This window comes from Etheostoma cragini, chromosome 7 (assembly GCF_013103735.1).
Source record: "Etheostoma cragini isolate CJK2018 chromosome 7, CSU_Ecrag_1.0, whole genome shotgun sequence".
Lineage (NCBI taxonomy): Eukaryota > Metazoa > Chordata > Actinopteri > Perciformes > Percidae > Etheostoma > Etheostoma cragini.
Window position 1 is genome coordinate 15,339,337 of NC_048413.1, and position 23,659 is coordinate 15,362,995.

General features: G+C 42.4%; 1 protein-coding gene across 12 annotated transcripts in view; it reads right to left on the reverse strand.

The window, feature by feature from the left end:
• Window positions 1-769: 769 nt before the first annotated feature.
• si:dkey-151g10.3 (serine/threonine-protein kinase WNK3) overlaps window positions 770-23,659 on the reverse strand; it is a 38,358-nt gene continuing 15,468 nt past the window's right edge. The window contains exons 3-25 of one of the 12 annotated variants that reach the window (XM_034876961.1): window positions 17,613-17,785; window positions 16,564-16,784; window positions 16,004-16,161; window positions 15,747-15,835; window positions 15,399-15,618; window positions 14,780-15,092; window positions 14,546-14,661; window positions 14,245-14,445; window positions 10,399-13,677; window positions 10,060-10,103; window positions 9,176-9,311; window positions 8,965-9,081; window positions 8,768-8,869; window positions 8,619-8,667; window positions 8,342-8,503; window positions 6,248-8,262; window positions 5,814-6,060; window positions 4,057-4,142; window positions 3,613-3,956; window positions 3,176-3,411; window positions 2,995-3,090; window positions 2,749-2,912; window positions 770-2,407 (exon numbers count right to left, since the gene is read on the reverse strand). In XM_034876961.1, the coding sequence (XP_034732852.1) occupies window positions 1,844-2,407; window positions 2,749-2,912; window positions 2,995-3,090; window positions 3,176-3,411; window positions 3,613-3,956; window positions 4,057-4,142; window positions 5,814-6,060; window positions 6,248-8,262; window positions 8,342-8,503; window positions 8,619-8,667; window positions 8,768-8,869; window positions 8,965-9,081; window positions 9,176-9,311; window positions 10,060-10,103; window positions 10,399-13,677; window positions 14,245-14,445; window positions 14,546-14,661; window positions 14,780-15,092; window positions 15,399-15,618; window positions 15,747-15,835; window positions 16,004-16,161; window positions 16,564-16,784; window positions 17,613-17,785 (9,132 nt within the window). In that variant the 3' untranslated portion in view covers window positions 770-1,843. Of the gene's footprint in view, window positions 2,408-2,748; window positions 2,913-2,994; window positions 3,091-3,175; window positions 3,412-3,612; window positions 3,957-4,056; window positions 4,143-5,813; window positions 6,061-6,247; window positions 8,263-8,341; window positions 8,504-8,618; window positions 8,668-8,767; window positions 8,870-8,964; window positions 9,082-9,175; window positions 9,312-10,059; window positions 10,104-10,398; window positions 13,678-14,244; window positions 14,446-14,545; window positions 14,665-14,779; window positions 15,093-15,398; window positions 15,619-15,746; window positions 15,836-16,003; window positions 16,162-16,563; window positions 16,785-17,612; window positions 17,786-23,659 lie in introns of those variants that run through there. The other 11 variants (XM_034876967.1, XM_034876968.1, XM_034876965.1 and 8 more) reach the window with 11 other exon arrangements.

The window sequence follows — 23,659 nt, forward strand, 5'->3', positions numbered from 1 at the left end:
CATTCATGTTTTTTGTCTTGACTCACATGTAGCAGTCTCTAAGAACTGGTACAATCTTTTAGTTTTTAGTGGCACGTAATCTCTCTTTCATTAGTAAAACAGAAAAGCTGCTTTGACTACAGGCTACTTAGATGCCAAAAATTGTATTAACACCTGACCATTGATAGTCAAATGTGTATGGCTGAGTGCACTGATAACCCAATAACATGTAAAGTAATATAGCCACTGCAGATGTATTACTTTGTGTATCTTTGCATCTACAAATGAATAGTTGATAAATAGAAGAAGGGGACATTTTCACATGAGTAAATCTTGTGCAGTGTACATAAAGCAAAATAATGGCCCACAGTTCAGCTTCTGACTGATGCATTCATACTGACAGCCTATGGTCAAAAACTAACTAGTATACAGTTGAAACAAGGAATTTTTCTAAAGCCAAACAAAGTTGACAAATAGGCAAGTGAGGATCTGACAACTGTGCTGGACATCTGGTAGCGGTATATGGTCTAAACTCTCACTTTTTTTTTTTTTCTTGAGGAAACAAGCCCGAAACATAGGCAGAGTAAACATTTTCAGTTGAGTACAGTGACATTTGAGAGGCCGCTTTGAATGAAAGAATATACCAATATGCAAAATACCATGGGACTATAACAAAGCTTTGTCACAGAAAAGAATTTACACTCACACACCCACAAAAAAATCCATTTTTAAAAGGCAATATGGGAATGACCCATCTCCCCTGTCCATAGTTACTTGGCAGTTTTTCTTGTCTTTTTCCATCGTCCTCCTCAGCATGACACCGTGCTATACTTTGATATGTGGAGCTCAAACTAAAAACTAAAATTTTAAATACTAAAGCATTTCATACCGAAAGCAAATGTAGCCTACTCATGACTGAGGAATTTTCTCAGTAGGCTGCAAATGGTAAATGTGAGGTTCATGAATATACAGTAAGGGCAAGTCAAGATAGTCATAAGGTCGTGCATTCTGACCGGACCCGGACCCAGGTATCAACTGAACATAGGTGGCATATTTCAATTTACCATCATATTATGAACTCATCTGAATTTATGGTAATTCAGACTGTTTTTATGTAACAACTGCTAAACATAAAATAATACAAATGAAGCACATGCTGTAGCTCAACGCTGCAATAGTGTGTTTAGTAGCATTGTGGTAATGATGGTAGCCAGGTAACTCTATCATGCTCTGTGCTGTAGGCCTACATTTTTAAAAGATCATGTAACAATCATGAAAAGATCCTCTATGCATCTGGTTTTCATCAATGTGCTTTTACAAAAATATGTTATGCCTTACTGACAAATCCATACAATACATGCTGATCAATTTAGATGACCATTACTAATTGCACTTTTAGAATTGATAGTACTTTCACTGTATCTAGCATTAACAAATTAAACACATTGTCAAATATTTTGTGAGGTCATGTCCAACTAATCAGGTTTGAAAACAAAAACATGAATGTTAATTGTGTAAAAGAACACAAAGGATATTTACTCGGATAATCCATAAACACTCACCCACACTCATATATTTAGGAATTAATACATCTCAACACCCAAACATTCCAGGATTCATGAACCCCAGCTGCTGTGTTCCATATTACCCCTCATCTGTACATGCTAGAATCTCTCATCTTATCATCTCTCACAATCCCTGTATCTCATCCAGCAATACACTAGAATCCATATACTCATTGGGAGCAACGACTATCTCATGCATACACAGAACTAACACTGAAAGTGGATCTGCTTTACATCCTGATCCACTTAGTATTTCCTTCTCTTGCACCTTCATATAGACCTCACACTTCACCTCGGTTTCATTTCTGTCCCAGAGGAAGAGTAGAGGTAGGGGGTGTTGGGTGAATTTTGGCACTGGAAGGTAGAGCAACATTAGAGCAAGAGGAGGAAGAGGTTGAGGAGGAGCAAAATGTCCCCCCAGTAGTAGCAGTGCTATCTGTGGGTGCAGACGTGACACTGCCAGGTAGCATAGACACAGCTGTGGACACTGAAGATGTGGACAATTGGGAAGGCAGTAGTGGTTGGCTTTGAGGTGGTGAGTGGGGCAGCTGGGTGATGGGTTGTGTCTGTTGTAGTGACTGGGACTGTATGGCAGTTTGCATCTGGGGCTGTGGTATCTGCTGGCAGAGTGGGGACTGCTGATAGGTCATCTGCTGGAGGGGGTGAGACTGATGGAGATGTAAACTTTGCTGCATTGCTGGCACTTGAGCCATGTGCGTTTGCAGTGGTGGTCCCGGAGAGTGCAGGGCGGGCAGGCTTCCTCCACCTGGGTATTGGGCAGGGGCTGCTACAGGCAAGCTGGCAGGGGTTGGGGTTGACTGGGGGTTCAGTGATGCCACTGGAAACCAACCTGGTGGAGCCACCTGTATGGAATGTAGTATTAAGAACTAAGGGAATATTATAGAAAAATATTGCTTTGGTACTGCTGGCTCCTAAAACAAATGTAAGGAAGTAGGAATATGTCTGCCTTTTCTGCCCCGAACTATTTTGCTACTCCTCACAATGAATGCTGTCCGGCTTCTTTTGTTAATATTTTATGAAAGAAACATCTTTTATGAGAAAGAGACATTGAATTGTTTAATAATAAAAAAAAACACAACCGTATCCACAGAATTTATAATAAAACCTAAACAACCCATCTGACCATATATTAAAGGTAAATATGGTAATAATCACTGATAGATATTATAGTGAGTAGTCCTACCTCCGTCGGCTGGCTCCAGCCTCCTAACTCCTGCACCTGCTGAATCTGCTTGATTTGATTCAGCGATGGCTTGGGCGGGGCGGGACCCACCGTCTCCTTCGTCCAATTATCAACGAGTTTGTGCAGTTCATCTGTGAATGTGCTTTTTCTTAGAGGACTGTGATCTGCGGAACAATAAGGGCACGTGTCATAACACTGATTGTCAATAAATTCAGTGTGTCTTGATACACTGATGACAAACCATACCTCTTTTAGCAGGCAGTGAAGTGCAGTGTTCTGGGTTACAGTATTGAGGCAATGTACTCTGTTCACCACCTGATAAACTACTTGACTGCTGAATCCCTAGACGGGAGATACAAGAAACAGTCAAACAGAGAGCAAGCAACAGAAAAAAGTGAGTAAGAAAGATTTTTATAAAAGTGCGTACCAGAGTGCGTAACTCCATTGTTATCCATGTGAGAGTGAGGCCGGGGTCGGATCCTGATTTTGGCTGGCCTGGGCCTACGAGGGGAGAGTACAGGAGGTCCCATGGGAAAAGGAGGGATCCGAGACAGGGAGGCGGGCAGACTCTGTCTTTGGTCTTTGAGGGAACGAAGCTGTCTGTACAGCTCCTGCAGCTCTCTGTTCTGCTGGGACTGAAGGGATACCACCTCTTTAATGTGCCTGTAGACGAAGAGATACAAAACAGAGAGCAGAAGGTGGTGAGAAAAAAAAAGAAAAACAAAAAGGGCACAAAGACTAAAAACAGGTTATATTGGCAAGAAACAACATTAAATGGAAGCATGAAATAGGCAATAAACAGAGAGCAATACATCAGGTAAACTCTAAAACAATGGAGTTAAATATTTGCCCTCACTGACTTACTTCTTTTTAAGCTTGTGTAGTTCTTTTCTCAGATCTTCATCCTCTAGCTCACACTCATCATCATCCTCATCATCACTGCTGTCCGGAGGTGAGTGGCTGTGCCCATGACCCCGAGGCAGGTGAGCCATTGCTGGGGTCCTTTTACTTTCATCTTTCTCTCCCTCCTTTGCACGAGATCTCCTCCTTTCCCTCTCCAGATCAGGAGACACCGGGGAGCTGTCAGTCTGTCTGTCCTGTTTCTTAGTCTCGGCCTGGGTTACAGAGAAGCGTCCAACTTTCCTGTGAGTGCTACCATGGCCTGATGGCACAGCCTTTGGGGGAGAGGACTGGGGAACTGGAGTTACCTGATGGCAGTGGAAGTAGGAAACAGTAGCTGCTTGTTCAGACTGCAATGAAAGTTCAGACTATTAAGTGGCAAAGATAAAAAAGTTATTTTTCTCATACATGGAATCTTCCTTTCCGGGAATGAGGTGAATTTTGGGGTGGCGCCTCCTTCTCCTCTCTAAGTGCCTGACTGCCGGAACACCCATCTGATAAAGAGATAGGGATGAAAAACAAAAAGGGGAGACAAATGACACAAAAAGCAACAGACACAGTTAAATGTGAAATATTAAATGACAGAGATACATAAATACAGATGGACACGTATAGACGTGGTGCACGAACACAAAGGCACAGTGTTAAAAAGCACCCATTACTGTCACACATAATCAACTTTGTAATTTACATGACTAGCATGCATGTCTATGTGTAAACATATGTTGAGGTCTGTGGCAGTCATTGTTTTCTAAATTATAAACAACAAACTGAAGAATAAATGCAAGTTATGGATGTTAAAATTCATGCTCAAGAGAAATGTGGGTGTGTGGGAAGGGGTGGTAAATGTTTTTTTCAATAAAAACAAAATGATTGTAAGTCATTCAAATTAAACAAAAAACACATTGTGAAATGGCAGATGAATGTTTACAACAGTATACCCCCACCCACCCACACATCCACTCTTTCATTCTCACCATATTCCCACTTACATACCAGACAACAAAGCCCAATATCACATTTGAGATCTGTGCACAGATCAACAGTGTTATTGTTCTGTTTGTTTGATATTTGGGATTACTGCATTAGCATTGTGAGTACATAGATAAACACTGCATAATTTAGGGACAACATATAAATATGCAGCCTGATAAAGGTGTTACTTACAGATAACGATCCATTATTAGTCACTTGTGTAGAACATTACATACATGCTCATGCAGGTGCACTTGTAGCAAAGGATCTAAGGTACTGCTACACTTAAACATATAAACACAAACACATGGCTGAAATACTTCAACAGTGTAATAAATCTCAGACGTGTATGTAAAGCCTACCCATGCACAACTGACCCTGATAGTGACTCGTAAACTCTGGGTAATATGCACAATATATCCTAGAACTTATGACTTTCATCATAATCTTAATATTTTATACAAATAATGCCAGTAATCTTCATAAATGCATCTACTACAACTACAGCATATAGTAGAGTCTCAGGGAGCAATGCTATACTGTAGGAGCTGACACAGAAAGTGTTCACCTATTCTGAACTGATTATATAATATCAGTTTAGCAATTTAGCATCTATCTTATCTGTGTTATGACGTCATGATACACTGCTACACTGAGCCAGTAGGTGGAGGTGATGGTTGCTGCTGGCTTTTGACTTGAGGCAAAGAAAAGTGTGGGGGGATGAAGTGATATGTCTTGTCCCCACAGCTGGCCTTTACACCAGAGCTCATCTGTCCTTGGATGGGCATATGATGCCAACCTCTTCCTAATCATCCACCCTCTACTCTCATCTGTTCTTGCCCCAGGGTGAGTAACCCATGCAAAAGGAAAGATTGCCAAGAAAATAAATTAAGTACAAAAAAAAATTCATAAAAGAAACAAAGAAAACACAACAGTAATGTATGTAGTGATATCAACACTAACAATACATGGGGACTATTGTCAAATTACAATTTACAAAAACAGAATTATTTAGCTGTAAATATTAACATCCTTTAACATTAACATTATTATTTTGTTATTAATTCCTGATGGTTAAGAAAGTTATTTTACTATGTTAAAACTAGTATTAGATATTAGATTTAAGTCCATGCCTCAACATCCCATTCTCTCTCTCTCGCTCTCTCTCTCGCTCCCTAAGAGGACGCTACCTTGCGGGACTCTGGGCTTCTTGAACAAGCTGGCGGAGTGGCGCAGTTTGCACGCCCAGTTTTTGAATTTGCGAGTCCAGGATTTCTTGCTAACAGGATTTCTGATACTAGGACATGTCAGGTTTAGGCCAAAATATCCACCTCCTGCATTGTGCTTCTGCTGTCCATGCCGGAAGGGGATCGGGTGCTGATTGGGGGGCCCCGATGCGTCTCCAGTGGTACTGGTATCAGAATGTGGGGGTACAGCCTAGGACAGTTAAGACAATTAAGAGTGGCTGCATGTAGTTGGGACGTTCATAAAGGAGAGACATTTAAAGATTTAAACACAACAAATATTACAGACAGCTTTACACAGCAATACACAGAAATATATATTAACAGTAAAACAATGTAAATTCAGTACAGTGAAAGAACAATTTGGGGTTTTTACTCACAACAATGGTTGGTTCTCCTGGTACAGGTGGACGCTGGGGACCAGCAGATTCATCGTCATTGGGAAGCAGGAGAGAGGTAGGCGGGGTGGACGTGGCAGAGGTGGAGGGGAGAGATGGGCCAGGCTGTTGTTCCACCGGGCCCATCTCCACAAAGCTGGGCACTTCTGAGGAAGCTTTCTCTCCTCTGCCATCCCTCTCTGGGTCAGGAGAGGTAGAGGAGGAACGGGAAGAGGTGGAGGAGGACGAGGAGGAGGAGGAGTGAGGGGAAGTATCTGAGGAGGAGGCAGGTGGGATGAAAGACAAGTGATGGAGTGATTGTGGCTCAGATGACTCATCTCCTCCTGCTGAGGTGGAGGCAATTGATGTAGGACCAGATGTTCCACCCGTCAGCCCTGCACCGCTGCTGTACTCCTGATATAACAAGTTCCTCAGCTTTTCATCCAATGTTTTTATGCGGTTGTCTACAAATTCAATTTTGGGGGGGCCTTCACTGTCTGACTCGGCCACAGAGGAAGGCTGAGCAGGGGATGGTGTCATTGTGAGGGGGAGAGCGGGGACAGGGCCTTCAGCGATGCCTAGCTGGAGAGGCGCCAGAGAGGAGTCAGAGGAAGGTTGAAAAGGGGAAGAGTAGCTGCATGTGTCCTCTGTGAAACTTGTCTCTCCTGTGGACGCCTCTGACATCTGTAAAGAGGACTGCTTCTGCAGCAGAAACTGCTGCTGTTTTTTGGGTGTGTCCATGGCTTTAACCACGTCTTGCTGCTGCTCAGTGTGTTGCAGCTGTTTCTGTGACTGTATATGTTGTTGGGGCAGCTCAGCAGGGATTTGGGTTTGTTGTGGAATCTGCTGTTGCTGTACAGCGCTAACATTTAACTGTGCCTGTTGTTGAAGAAACTGTTGACTATTTGACAGGGGCGGCATTTGGCTTTGATCTGGATTTAAAGACACAGCACTCATACACAGCTGAGGTTGCTGATGCTGTAGCTGCTGCTGCTGTAAGTGTATTGTCTGTTTTAGGTTTAACTGTTGGTGATCAATGTGGGCTTGCTGTTGAGGCGCTGCAGCAGCTTGGGGTGCCATAACATGCTGTGGTAATTGTTGTAACTGAGGCTGTTGCAGCAACTGCGGGGTATACTGTGGTGTTTGCTGTTGAAGAAGGGGTTGTTGGGTCTGTTGTACAGGCATTGATGGCAGAAACTGCTGCAGAGGCACAGACTGTTGTAACAACTCTGTATGACCCGAAAGAGGCACAACCTGCACGTCAGTCAGCTGTTGTTGAAGTGGTATTTGTTGCTGCATTAGTTGCTGATGTTGTAACTGCTGAAGAGACTGTTGGAGTGCTTGTTCCTGCTGCAGCTGAATTTGTTCTTGGTACACTTGATGTTGCTGTGGCATTGTCTGCTGCATCTGCTGTACCTGGTGCTCAAGCTGTATTGTCTGTAGCTGTGTCTGTTGTTGTGTCTGTTGTGGGGCTGGCTTGGCCACCTGAGGGAGTGCCTGCTGCTCCGTGTCAAGTTGGCTTACCACAGAAGAGGTCACTGCAGCAGCAGGAGGGGAATGAAAAGAGGTTGAAGACTGGTCCACTGCAGGCATATTTAACCTTGGAGCAGTCATTGTATCCCCTATACTTGGACCAACATTGTAGCAACCACTGCTTCCAGGAGAAGTGAGAACATCATGGAGAATGGTGGTGGGTGTGGAAGACACAACAATAGGAGCAGTAGACAAGGTGGGGAGGGTAGCAGCAGCAGGTATTGCTATGGATGAGGGAACACTGGACATCTGGTCAACAACAGCTGAGGTAAGGACTGGCAGGTAAAGACCACTTGAAGCAGTGACATGGGCAGAGGCCTCAAGAGTGGAGGCTGGTGCAGAGATGCTTTCAGAGGCAGTTGTGTGAGGAGCCGGAGCAGTGATTGCTGAGGGGGTGGAGATTGATGGGGAAGTGGAAGGGCAGAGGGGAGAAGCCATTTCAGTTAAGGACTCCAGACTCTGGGATCCTTCACTTTCTACAGCTGAAGAGAGTAACACATGGTTAGTTTCTGTAATGCTGCCAAGTCAATTATATTAATAAGGCACAGCATTAAAATTTACATTGGTAGAGCTCACCTCTCACTGTTGCAGACTGAGGTATCCTCATCTCTGTAGTGGGTGGGGGCGTGCCTGCTCCCTGACCGGATAGAGAGTCTCTATGGCGGATGGTCTGGTTGATAAAGAAGCGCCAGCGTCCCACTGGGGAGGAATGGGGCACTGAGTCTACTGAAAATCATAAAGATATGTTATTACTTATAAGTTTAGCTATAGAACGTATAGCATTTTCTCATTATGTAGTTCTGTTTTTAGCTGACTTAGAAACAATAAATGCATTACTCACTTGAAGAGCTAGTGGGAGTGCTCACATGCAACTGGTCAGTTGATCCAGTCTAATAAAGAAATAAAGATTCAAATTCATCATTATCCAATCAAAAAAAGAAAAATAAGAGAGGAGATAAGGTGATAGGTGGAATATAGGAATCAACATACCTGTGAATGTGTTTGAAGAATTTCATGAGCTTTCTTAACTATGGCTCTAAGCTGTTCAACAAATTTCTCTTTCTCCACATCAAGGACAAAGTCCTCCTCCACCTATTAACAAAATGCAACCAAACAGTAATTATTAAGTCATTAATAGTCTACTTTCAACAAGCAATGCCTATGATGGAAATACATCAGCAGTCTACCATGTAATCTGCTATGTCCTCTGGTGCATCCCCTTCAATGTCAAATTTAAATGTCACCATCTTGTTGGTATGGGTTTCCAACTGGCATTCCACCATATTGTCCCCACTGCCTGACACCTAATTGGACAAGACAAATTAACATTTTACATTAACATACATTAGTAAAGATGAATTTAGCATTATAGGGGGTTATTTTTTGCGGTTATTTCACCTGGAGCATGCTCAGTTGAAACTGATGTGAAACTTTCTCAGGCCTCTGGCAGGAAGCTCGTCTCTGAGTCTTTAACTTCTCAAACTTCCCATTGGCCAAGAGCTGAAGAGTTTCTTCTCCATTAGCTGGAACAGACCTGTGGATTTTAAGGTAGTAGGGCTTCACTAACAATATGCTGTACATTTGAGTATTTTACAAAACAACACAAAGACATGAATCTAAGGTCTAAGAGGTCGTTGGCCATTATGTGGATATGGTCGATACAGGCAAGCAATGGGCCTCATGCAAGATCCACTCGTACAAACAGATTCATTCTTTTGTGACAAATGACTTAAGATAATTTGTGGCATTCACCAATATTCTACTATGTATGAACGACCTTCAAGAGTGGTCTAGACTTGTTGTATGAGTCCTGTACAGTTCTGCCTTTCTCCACAGGGCAAAAAACACTAATTTGACCTACAATCATGAATTTTGGAGGTATACAGACATTAATAAAAGAAAGGCCTACAACGCAATGCATAAAATATATAACCCGAATGCAATTTGAATATTCTCTTCACCATTCTATAATTATCTTTGCTTGCCAATTTACTGAGACATTCTTTTTTAATATATATGATTTTTATAGGCATATTTCAGCAAGGCAAAGGGGTTTAACATAAACAGACAAAAATGTTTTGTCATGAGGCCCAATGTGTTAACACTTTGAGAAGTCCAATTACACTTAACATCTACATGTTTTGCCTTGTTAAGCTGCTAAAATACCCTAATTTCAGTACTCATATAGTTTTTATATAGATGGACATACATAATGTTTGGACATGCAACAACAATAATCGGTAAACAGAGCTAACATCAGACTGTAATGATATCAGACATACCCTGACAATGAATGATGTTCTGTACTTGACAGGTACGGACCATCCTGTAGAGTAACATGAATACAGACACAAAAGAGTACCCAGGTACAAAGAAACAATTACACAAAAAAACATTAACAATGTCAGATGCAAGTAAAGCTATAATGTAACAATGGATTTACATTTAAAAACAAGTGTATTGTTCTATGCATATAATGTTTTATGATTTGGTTTGATTCAAAAAGGCAAAGTCAAAGTGTTTTTAAATATGAGATAGCAGTACTCTCAATCATTCTGTCAGTATGTTAGCAAAGTAAAATTAATTCTTAATTAATAAAGCAAACTTTCATTCTTCTGTACCTGAACAACGGCCAGCAGGGAAAGGTCACAGTCTGGCAGCGAGGCTTGGGGCAGTTTGGGGGCATTAGATTCGAGCACTGGTAGAGCAGGGACAGGCGGAGGGGAGGAGGGTATAAAGTCGGCCTGCCTTGGTAAGGTTACCTGGACCTCTGGTGGAGAAGTAGGCAGCTCTGGCACAGGGGCAACAGGATGAAGGGATGGTAGGATTGGGAGAAATGGTAGTGATGTTGGGGGACATGAGGAACGAGAGGGGCAGAGGGGCATTTGTTGTGCAGGAAAAACAGCATGAGGTTGAACAGGTTGTTCAGCAATAGGTGTCTGAGTTTGTGTCTCAGTATGAGAATGAGGTTGTGTCTGTGTCTGCATTTGGGAGTGTGTTTGGACCTGAAAGCTGATTTGTGCGTGAGCTGGCAGCATCTGCTTAGCTTGGTGCTGAGGAGACGGAGGGGCGCCTGCCAATAGGTGACTATAGAGGGGCAGAGTCCTGTTCTGGGACTGAGGCTCTGCAACATTACTGGAGTCTATCTTTGCAGAAGGATGCATCACCAGATGTGAAGCAGGTGGGCACTGTGAGGTTAGCTGACTCTCATTGAGTGCTATCACAGCCTGCTTTATAGAAAGTGGTTGCTGGATGGGAGTTGGGATGGGCTGCGCCAATAATTGGGCCTGCAGAGAAGGTGGAGCTAGTGGTTGCTGCGTTTGACAAAGCTGTAGCTGCTGCTGGTATTGCAATGCAGATTGCGGCATAGGAGGCTGGGAGATAGACTGAATAACTGAAGGGTCAGCAGTGCCGCCTAGGGGCTTCTGCTGGGCCGGCATTGGATGTGGTGTTGTTTGGCCTGGAACATAGGCTGGCCCAGTCTGCTGCACAGGATGAGTGGCAACGAAGTTTGCAGGGTCAACTGTAGAACTGAGACTTTCTGTTCTAGTTTCACCACTTCCAGCAGAGCTAGGAGACAGAATAGTCTGCTGATATTGCAGTACTGGCTCTTTTTGCTGCTGCTGTTTCGTAATATGAGTTATATCCTGTTGTACAGATGGCATGGCTTGGTGGGTAGGCTGAGGGACATACTGCGGGGGGAAAAGACCAGCAGTAGCCTGAGCATGCATCTGACTAGGTGGCTGGTCTTGAGTATGTTGCTGGAGCTGGGGATGCATGAGCCCTGGCATTTGTGCATTTTGCTGAACAAGAGTCTCATGTTGGATCTGACTCGGGATTGAGGTAACTGCAGCTGGAGGCTGGAAAGTAGCTAGGCCTCGTTGGCCCATCATCTGAATGTCCACAGTTGGGCCTTGACTATGCGGTTCCTGGGACTGACCAATTGTTAGGTGCAGAGGCTGAGTCTGGATCAATGGCTGAGCAGTTACCTGGCCCTGTGTGAGAGTGGCAGGTCCTGGGTAACTAGTCTTCAAAGGAATTTGCTGGGTCTGCAAGATGTGGGTCTGTCCATGGATCACAGTCGCAGGAGGAGTTCCTTGGGCCTCAATCAAAGCCTGAGCTGCTTGGACTGCGGACTGGGCCATAAATTGGACTGGAACCTGGTTCTGGGGATGAGCCTCACTTTGTTCTTGCTGTGTCCGGACAGGGATGTGTGTAGTCTGAACGGCCATGGGGACCTGTGCCTGTGAGACAATTTGAGTTTGGTGGTGAATCACATCATTGCCGGGTGGAGCTCCAACTGGGATAATAGGTTCAGTCACAGAGCTGTGATGCTGCGTCTGGGCAACAAATGCTTGCTGCTGCTGTATCAATGCTGCCTGCTGCTTTTGCTCCATTGCTTGTTGCTGCGTGAGAGTGGTATTAGGTGTGAACTGAGGGGTGTTTACTTTTAGGGTACACACATGCTGTATACCAGTTGGTTGCTGCTGAATCTGCTGCTCACCGTTACTTTGTGGAAGAGGGACAGCCTCTTGCTTCTCAGTTTGCTGAAGTTGAGCAATTGCTCCTTGCTGCTGCTGCTCTTGAATTTGTTGCTGTATTAGAGCCTGTTGCTGTAATCTCTCTGCTTGTTGTTGTTGTAACAGGAATTGTTGCTGACGCTGTTGCTCGAACTGTTGTTGCAACAGGGCTTGCTGCTGCTGCTCTATCTGATGTTTGAGTTGTACTTGTTGCTGCTCATGTTGCTGTTGCTTTAGCTGAGCTTTCTGCTGTAGCTGATGGTGTTGTAAAATAGCCTGCTGTTGGAGATGCTGTTGTATCAGTGCTTGTTGCTGTTGTTGTTCCATTTGTCGTAGTAAGGCTTGCTGCTGCAATTGTTCATTTTGCGGTTGGGTCTGCTGGGGTTGCTGCTGCAATACAATTTGTTGATGGTGTTGTCCACTTTGCTGAATCTTCTCTGGTTCTTTTTGTATTCCTATTTGTTGATATAACTGAGTCTGCTGCTGTTGATGTAAAGGAGGCTGTTGCTCCTCTAATTGATGTTGTAAAAGTGCTTGTTGTTGTTGCTGTTGTTGTACACGACCTTGCTGTTGTTGCTGCTCTTGTTGCTGTTGAATAAGAGCTTGCTGCTGCTGTTGATCCAACAATTGCTTGTGCATAAGTGCTTGCTGCTGCTCTAGTTGATGTTGTTGTTGCTGCTGTTGAAGCAGTGCTTTTTGTTGCTGCTGATCAAGCTGTTGCTGGACGTACGTATGATGTTGCTCAATCAGTTGTTGCTGTTGTAACACTGTTTGCTGAACCTGTTGTTGCAGATGTGGTTGTATCATGGTCTGCTCATGAGGATCCCCTGTTGGTTGCTGTTTGTAAGTCTGAGGTTGCTCCCCTGGCTGTGGTAATGACATAGCACACTGCTCCATACCTGGTTGTGTAGGTAATACTTGCTGCTGAGGAGTTGTGTGGACAGGATGAACATGCGGCTGTACATAGATCTGCTGCTGAGGCTCATGTTGATGTTTCTGGACAGCAATAGCTGAAAGACTCTGTGGATGATGATCCGTTGGTGGCTTAGTGGCATTAACTGGTCGTTCGAGCTGAGTGGCCTGGGCCTCCATTTGCTGCTGCGACTGCCGATCCATCCCTATCTGTTGTTGTTGGACAATAGTCTGAGGGATCATGACAGGCTGTGTTTGCTGGGGTGCTGGCTGGGGAATGATGTCAGTGAGCTGCATGGGAATGGCAGGGGGTTGGGTCTCCTGAGCGAGGGGCACAATGCTCCCCTCTAGTCCAGCAGGATCCCTGACTGACATAGATGTAGTGTGAACATTAATGGGTGCTTGTATGTATGACTGTGAGTGGGCCAATGACCCATGGGGAGTGGCATCTGATGGGAAAGTTTGTGACTACTCAGTGATAATGACAGAATGATGATTGGTGTTGAAAGAAGAGGAAAAAGAAAGTGGAAAAATGTGGTAAGAATAAGCTCGGGCAAGGAACATCAATTATCAACACAATTAATTTTATACAACAGGGTTTTCCACAGTGTTTTATAGTGGAGGTGGGCTGCCTTACCTGAAATACAGACCGCACAGCTACATTTATAAAAAATAAACACAATACTTTAATAAATTAAAACATAAACCTTTAGGTAAAAAGAGCAGAAGCACTATTTCACATGGCAAGGCTATACAGTATATTTAATTAGAAAGGCTATTAGACCATTACATCTTACCACCTGCACTACAAATCTCCTGGGGAAAACCCTGTACAGCACACAGTCTAATGGTCAATTGCAGAAGATTATTAGGATTATTTAGGATTAGGTAAATAGTTATTTAAGGTAAAAGAACCCAACATGTGATAGAGTCGTGGAACTATAGCTTTACTTACATTAACAATAATGTTAAATGTTGTAGCCACCGTGTAAATATGGCTTTCATAATAATAATTAGTGTCATCACCCTTTTCACCTGAAAATATTGTTGATGGAGACTTGGTGATACCTGTGTAACCATGGTAATGGGCTGAAGAAATGTCTGACCAACAGATCCCCCTCCACTTTGGCCTACGGACATGTTGGACATACTAAAACTATGACCAATAGGCGCATTTGGAACACTTCCACTCTCACCAATTGGGAGCATTTGATGATGAACCAATGTGCCATTGCTCTGTAATGCAAGCAGAAAAGTTAATGAACAATGTGATTTATCAATACAATGATTTTATTAATCAGTTTGGTGTGATTAAAAAAACAATGTATAGACCTACAGATGCTATAGGGGGGAGAGCAGTCTGGGAGTGGGTGTACGTTTGCCCTTGCTGAGAGTACGCCTGGCTCTGTCCACTTGCATAGGATTCACAGCTGGCAGACCCAATGCTCTCACCTGCTGAATTAAAGACAATTTTTAAAAGGAGAAGGAATGTAAAAACAAATTAACTAATTGCGTAACTCTTTACTAAACTGTTGGCCTATGAAGTACATCCTGAAGGTGTATATTCTACCTGGCAAACTAGGGTTTGTCCCACTGAAAATGTGTTGCTGTCGGACATGCTGGTCAACCTCAGGCGGCTCCCCAGACTCATGCCCTCCTCCTCCTGTCTGTCCAGCTGCCCCTGGCCCCAGTGAGGATGGGCAGGATGGATGGGATAAGGTGCAGGAGGTGAGAGTGGAGTCTCTTCTTTCTTCAAAGCCTTGCTGCTGCTGGAGGAGCTGCTGCTGTCGACGCTCCCGTGACTTTTTGATCAGATTTACTCGATCCCGGATGGATTTTCCCACCACTTTGGCATCACTCTCATGGAAGAATCCTGACTTTACCTGAGAGAGAGAGAGAGAGAGAGAGAGAGAGAGAGAGAGAGAGAGAGAGAGAGAGAGAGAGAGAGAGAGAGAGAGAGAGAGAGAGAGAGAGAGAAAGAAAGAAAGAAAGAAAGAAAGAAAGAGTGAGTTATTAATGACTAAATGATTAAAGTAGGCTAGCACCTTGAAAATACTGATATGTGAGCTGAAGGATTTCCCCCACCTGAACTTCCTGCAAGCTTTGAAGCTTTTTCCCAGTCTACCCTATCCTACACAGGAACCTCCCTTGAACCCGTTTGTCATGTATAAATTGTTTCTGTGTCTCACCATCTCTAAAGCCACTTCCTCAGCACTATCATTCTCCAGGTCATAGCTAAACTCAATGGCTTCGTTGTCTTTGTGCTTTCCCTTTAGCTTCTTGGGATCTTCAACCCAAATCCGGAGAGCCAGACAGTCCTGGGTGCCTGTGTCCTCCTCTGCCAGCTCCACCCGGACCCCTGTGTCCTCCCCAAAGAATGCATGGTTCAGGAGGTCTCGGATGGAGAGTCTGTCACAGGAGAGACAACAAAAAGACCAGGGATCTTGAAACCGGCACCAGCTTGTGTTATAATCCTGATCAATAATTCTGCATGAGACACTGTAGTATGTCATGTTATGAAAGTAAAGCCTGCTTACCTCTGGCTCTTGTTCTGACGAATGCAGCATTCAATGATCTCTTTGATCTCTGGGTCATTCACTTTATCAAAGCTGGCTGGCTTTATACCCTGCAGACATATTGAAAACATTGGAAAGAAAATTATAGCATTAGGTTCTGGGATACTGTATTGAAGACATTAAGTTGGGGTCCCATTTAAATAGACTACTAAATAATTAAGATAACACATGTCATCACCTCCATTGGGCTGAGTTTATATGAAGTCAATGAGACTCACACTTGTGACTTTGCGATAGATCTGAGCAGCATTTTGGCACTCAGAGTAGGGGTATTCTGAAGTGGCCATCTCCAGCATGCACATCCCGAAGGCGTAGACATCAACAGACTCATCATAGTGCTCCTCATACATCTCTGGAGCCATAAACTCTGGGGTTCCTGTTAAGACCAGAGGGTAGTTCACGGTCAGTTACAAGCAGAACAGCTAAATAGAGCCCCAAAGTCAACGGACAAAGGGAAACTCTGATAACAATCTTCCTGGCGATTGCTCTTGCTTCCTGAGTTAAACTTTATTGAGCTAAATGGTACTCACAACCCATTGCCTAGGTTGGAACACAGAGCCTACATCTCATTAGTGGTCTCTGTTTGCATTAAGTGTGGACCACATGGATTTTAAAGTGACTGTGTCAATAAAAATCTATACCTCCAGGCAGCTGATGCCAGTCTGACCAGTGCTGTATGCAGAGAAAGTATATTTAAAGTTTGCTCAGTTTTTGCTGATGTAGCTACTACATGCCTGGCATTTATCTTGGAAGTAGTTGGTCTACTTATGAAGCCTACCTATGACACTTTTGGCAAAGGAGGTCCGCATAAGAGTGGCCAGTCCCAGGTCACCTATCTTGACCGAGCCTGTGGGGCCTGTTATGAAGATGTTGTCACACTTCAGGTCCCGATGGACTATTGGAGGAGTCCTGGTGTGAAGAAAGTGAAGCCCCTTAAGGATTTGCCGACACCAGCTCCTCAAGACCTTGGGTTTCATCACCTTAAAGCGCTTCAGGTAACTGTGCAGAGACAAAACAAGATAATGTAGTCAAACTCAAATAATACTTTAATCAGCCACTGATAGACAGCTATATGATCAGAATGAGAGATAAAACAGTATATAAATACCATAGAATTGTAATGCATCATGATAATGGGGCATTCAACTTCACTTGAATCACTCTGAATATTATGTTTTATATAATAAATTTAGATTGATTAGATGCATTTTCTGTCCCATAAAGATAAAGTAAATTATTAGTATCTTCATTAGTATTAAGTTATTAATATTAAGTTAATTAAATCAGAAGTTGGTTCTTTGAAATTTGTAAAGTACAATTAACTAAAATAAAAAGAACCATTCCACCAGTCCCCTTGCAGATTTGAGCTTGATTATATTTTTGTTTTTTGGGAGAAGACTTTACTGAACAACTGAGGAATGAGTTGATATTTGCTTACAAAGAAGGCAGAAATACAGCTATTGGTTAGCACTGTAAAATGAACACTTAAAGATGGCATCAGTCAGAGACTGTACTAAACATTTTCTAGACCTTTCAAAAACGTGTAAATCATGATGTAAACTGTATATAAATGTGTTTCTTTTGGTAATTTTGGTGCATTGTTACTATACTAAACAATTGTGGGTGACATTTAATCTACAGGGTGTCATGACATCACCAAGAAATACAGAAAGGTGTACTAGGATTAGAGAATATTATTTATGCTAATCAGAGACTTTGTCTGAAAGATTATTTTTTACACAAATGAAAAAAAACGAAACAAAACTACCCATTAATAGTGAGCTGTCATTAAGAGAAGAATATTAGATATTAGGAAGTTGTGCTTACGTTTTGAGTGTTCCAGAAGTCATGAGTTCAGTGACCAGCACAATGCACTTCTTGCCGCGGAGCACAGACTCCCACGAATCATAGAAGCGGACGATGTTGGGGTGCTGGAGACCCTTCAGCATCTCTGCCTCCTCCTTGAAGCGTTGCTGCTCCGCCTTGGTCAGCTTGCGATCCTGAAGTGAGAGGTACACACCAAATGATTGGGCATGATTGTGAACATTTGGTTCCCCAGGGCTTTACAGATTCTTATACACTGGCAGGCAGTTCTTTTATTACAAACAGTGCTTCATTTATGTCCATAAGCTGTACAAGAATGCTGCCACGCAATTCTGTCCATGTCACAAAACATCAAGAGTCTACCAGACACCAGACACCTGTGACTGTGCACTACCCCCTACTGCCACTAGATGGTGCTAGCAATACAGAGTTGCAGCAGTGCTGAGACAACACCCAAGCCCTGGCTTAATAAAACACATTTCTACTGCATCTGCCACATCTGCCTAGTAGAGATGGTATGATATCATTTTTTGCTTCCCGATACCAATTACGATACTTGAACTTGCGTTTCGGCCGATACAGAGTACTGATCCAATAACATCATGTCATGTATTTTATTAGGTTTTAACAACTTTATACTACTATTCCTGTCTGAATGTGATATGATGTGATATGATTTGTTATTGGCATGACTCAGGGTTACACTCTTTGTGAAACATGAACAATCACAGACAACGAACACTGTAGACAGTCAGTCATAATGGAAAAAGAACATAAACTACTTTAACGTAGATTTTCTTTAGGGCTTTCTTATGAGGTATCGAATCGGTCCATTTACTACAGTACTTCCCAATACCGATACCGGTGTTTAGGGCAATATCGGCGGTGATACCGGTATCGGTATCGGAACATCTCTAATCCCTAGTATGGCAGCCAGAATGGATATGGCAAAAATCTAATTCACTAGCATGGGCAGTATCCCACAGGAACAGACACAGCCACTGACACTAGAAAAAGAATGTAATGAATATCTTGTATTTCTTTTGTATTGTTATGTATTCTTCTCTCTTTTCTCACCCTCGGTGCACTCATTAATTTATTTAATGTGCTGTATTCCGACAAAAAGTATTTACATCCCATATATATTATCAAGTCAATAAGAAATTGTGAATATTCAAGTGATGTGATATAATATTGAATCAATCCATCACATGTTATTTAAAGTGTTAAATCGCCATTAAACACTGTCTCAGTGCACTTTCCAATTAAAGGAACACAGAAATAACAGACAGCAACAAAACAAGTGAACAGCATTAAAGCAGTAATAATAAACAATACAAAACCAGCAACATAAGAGAATAAGTGAAAAAGGTTTGTTTGTGAAGGACGCAGAAAGGATGTTGGCTGTACTATACTGAGTAGAGGTGGGTTTTTTAATCTAAATTTAAAAAATGTCAACTGAGTGAGATCTTTAACATGTAGTGGGAGGCCATTCCAAAGATGAGGAGCACGGGAGAATGCTCTATAACCAACTGATTTTTTTGTTTACTAGGGAAATGACCAGAAGACCAACATCAAGAAAACAAAGAGAGCGTTCCAGTGTTTATGGTGTAATAAGCTCAGATAAACAAAGTGGCGCGAGTCCATGCAGGGCCCTATATGTTAAAAGAACCTTAAATCTGCTGTAGCACTAGGAGGCAGTGTAAAGAGAGCAGAACAGGTGTTATGTTATCATATTTTCTATCAGGATTTTGTCTTGATTCTGGCTGCAGTGTTCTGAGCAAGTTAAAGGCCTCTACTGGCACAATTTGGAAGACCAGAAAAAAGGACATTGCAGTAGAAGTTGGGAAGACACAAAAACATGGATTACAGTTTAAGTATCCCGAAATGATAATATGGGTAAAATTTTTGCAATTTCACTGAGATGGAAAAAGGCTGTCTTGGTAAAATGTTTGGATAATCAAAAACAAAGCTCACAATCAAAGCATTTTACAGAGGAGAAGATCAGTGTGTATTTTTAGACTTGGCACAAGCAACTGCCGTTGTCTCCATGTGTACATATATAGCGACACATTTTAGGTCTGTGGTCTTTTGAACTTTGTTGACCTTGTGACCTGTAAGGGCTTTTTGTTTTCAATGGTAGTGAAAAGTTTGAATAGAAAACACACTTAAAGAGTTCTTTGCCACAGCAAGCAACCTTTAACCATTTACGTAAAACAAAAATATAAGAAAAGAACAGACTTTCCGTGTCTGACTTGATATCAGCGACGGAGTCAGATGGCAGCTATCGTCGGGCCACAAACAGACCTAACTATAAATAGAAGTCAGCATAACATTGGCTTTTCCACTGATCGATTCCATTGATGTTGAGCTTTTTGCTTTACACGAAGCTCCCCCCAAAGGGAGGGGGTGTACTGCAAATGATTGGATGCAACTAAACAGATTGTCATGTAATGCAGTTTCTCTGTCCCTATGTCGATCTATCCTTTTTTTTTTTAGCATGCACTATGTCTATACTGGTTCAGTGTCCTTTTCTGTACCTACTGGTGGAGGCAGTGGTTTCACCCCTCTCAACAGGGAAGTAGCATCAACAAAAAGTCTGCTCCTCGTTCCACTATTTTGGCTTAGAACAAGTTACCCAGTTTAGGTCTGCCCTCGTGTTTTCATTCCTTCAACACCAACTACCTCAAGTTACTATGTGCATGCATACTAATTACACATGCAATAACTGTGAATGTGTGTGTACCTGACTGTGTGCAGGTGAGTATAACCATGCTTAGGTCTCACTACTGCCTGTCTCTACATCACCTTTACAAAAGTGTAGTTTTGTGGTGTTCTTTATTTTGTCAGGGAGAACTGCCTGCGTTTGGGTGCCTCTGTCCTCTGTCTCACTCCTCAGCCAGAGCATAATGCTTCCTAACCCTGCGGCACAGTGAGAGACAGAGTGCTTGCCTGTATGTCCCTGTCTGCTGCCTCCTCAGCATCTATCGTGTCTCCCACTGAGTGTTGCATCAGACAGTCAGCAGAGGTCACTGAGAGTTCAGTTGGTGAGATTGTGTCTAGACATTCATTCAAACCTACTTCCCATTCCCTTAGCCTCCCCCCCCAAACACACACACACACATATTCATATAAAGAAAAGCATGACAACATCAGAAACATCTCTAAAAAATAAAATTCAGTATGAGTTGAAATGTTTCATTATTATTTCAAAATTCTATTTAAATTGCCAAGACTGTTAAACATACCGAAATACAATTGCTGCTGACAGGAAGCCTCAGATAAATGGAAATGGGGAAGCAACAGAGAAACCGGTAGGCAGAAATTAAGGAAGAGAAATGTTCAGGTTTCCATGAACAACCAGGCTGATCTAGAGGAAGAAATCAGACTAGTTGTTCTCCATTTCTGCAACTGTTTGAAGACTCTAGCTTTAGGCACACAGTAATTATTACAATAAGAATCATAATCAATAATTATCAGGCCCGAGTGCCAGAGCATTTTGAGCATTTATAAATGAATGAAAAAGTTGTTGTAACTTTAGTGTACACTGTCATATCTGCCCAAAATTTCTCACATTTGATAAGAGTCCAGCCCTGAGGTCATCTACAGGTAAAAATTGACTTTTGGTCAAAGCGCCCCCCGGTGGCAACAATAAATCCACCTTATATGACAAACATCATGCGATTTACATTAAACTTAGAATGTGTGGTCTACTTGTGATGCTGAGCCGCCCCATGTACTCAGGCCACGCCCCCTCTTATGGCTTTTGAACCGTTAAAGGTAGTCTTGTGTGATTGGTGATGGTTTTGTGTGGTATCATTGAACTCAGCAGAGGGTTTCTTATTCACTGGTGACGGTTTGGCCCGCCCCCCCTATGCTTAAGCCATGCCCCCTTTCATAACTGGTAACCTGTTTAAGGTAGAGTCTTATGTGAGATATCCTTGAACCCAGCAGACTTCCTTTTTTATTGGTAAAGGAAGAATAGACAAGGACAAAATCACAATAGTTTAAGAAACTTAAAAAGGTTGCCGGCACAAGTTTTTCCATGGCTAACATGTTCTTGATTCTGAAATAAACAAGAACACCAGAAAATATGAGGCAATCCGAGAAGATTATGATGTTCAGTTTATTTTGAATAGATCTTGATTCAGCTTTATGGCAGTTTCTAGCTGTAGTTTGTTGTATTTGCTGTATTGACTTCTGTTTCTGCTCTTATTTTGGCCCCAGTTAGTGGACAAACTACTACGATCCATTTACAAAATCAGGAAACCCTTACAATACAGGAACACCCCTTTAATACAGTCTCTCAACAAATACAGAATGGAAGTTTCAGAAATGTACACCAGTATTTACTACATGGTAATTGTAATTAATAAAATGATATTTTGGGGTGTTTCTGTTATTTTGTTATTTATGGTCAGTTTAGTCATGTAATATTGTTGTCACAGGGCACCTCTGTGGCAGGGTAAACAGGATAAGACCTGGTTATGCACCATGAGATTTTTTTGGCTCAGACATGTGGTAGAGCAGAAGGTCAAACTGTAGGTTAAGTAGCCTCATTAAACAGGGAAAGGGAAATAGACAGGATATGACTTACGAGGCTGGGGTCATAAATGCCAAAGCATGTGAGCGCTTCAATATCTATTTTGGCAAAAACTGCATGAGTATCAGATATACGTCAGACTAAAGATTAACTGGCTTCCCTGGTTACATCCTCGTCTGAAGGAGGAGTGCGCCTCAACTACAGTGGGATAAATAGGAGCTGGTTTAGGGCCCGATCAACACATAGGAGAGCATTAGTTTTGCTGTATCTAGATATTTCTTCATTTATTAGGGTGTATGTAGTGTGTGTGTGGCCCTGCAGTGTGGGAATAAGCATGACAAAAATCAAGGTGGTGGGTGGAAAGGATTGGATTACTGTAAACTACAACAGCTCAGACTACCAAAATAGATTGCTGAAAAAAGGCTGGCCCACATGCCAGATTAGAACCCAAGGCCAGAGGACCAAGTTCACTAACATTAATAGATGCCTTTAGCCAATGCACTGCACACACATTTCTTTTTAGGTGACCACTTTTTATAAGGTCTTCATCTGTATTCAATTCAGCTCCTTATATAAAACGGTGTGCAACAGTTTATTAATGGACATCAATGCTTCCTTACAAAATAATCTTAAAATCTGACTCAGCGTTCTTCCCTTGTGTGGCATATATGCCTTAGCTAATAATCACGTCATGATAATTTAATAATAAGTACTTCAGATGTATTGAATATCTAATTACGTTATACAGTTAATGCCAGTGGTATGTGGTCATTTCTCAAACATTTAATAGCAATTGAATCTCTATTGTCGCATAGGTAATGTGGATTCAGCCCGCGGGACACTTGCATGTCCCCTAGTTGAGCGTGCGTCTGGTGAGTTTGGTTGAATCGATTACATTTGGGTCTAATGAATTCAGCTGTGGTCCATTTAATCCTGCCTCTCCTAATTTTAGTTGCCCATCAATAATCTGTCTATGCTTTACCTGTCTTAACCCAATTAGTCTTTTAATCAGAAACAGCCAAGCTTATCTCTAACTACTCCTCCAACCTTTGCTGCTGCTATTTGTTACACAGAGGCAAAGCGTTAGGACCAGAAACAATGAATTATCATTGTGTAATTGCCAAACTGGGGTCTCAAATGCATATAGGTGATCATGGGTCTAGATTCTGTTTCACAAGTGCTGCACACTGAACTCTAATGTTGATATAATCCTACCATTTCCAAGTGCTCTCATGGCCTTAATAAGGATGAGCCTTTTCACTAAGAAACATGGCACGCTGATTCTATCAGGCAACCTTATAAGCTGGCATTTATCTGCAGAAATAAATCAAATCAAAGACTCCATGACAGGACATGTTAATCAAATATTTATAATGGTAATTATCATCATGGCAAGCATCAGTACTGTAAACTTGACTGCTGCTCTTGTGTTTCTAGCCCTGTGAGTGTGGCTGAGCTGAGCTGAGCTGGACCAGTATGGGATGACTGGGTTGAACCAGTCTGGTTT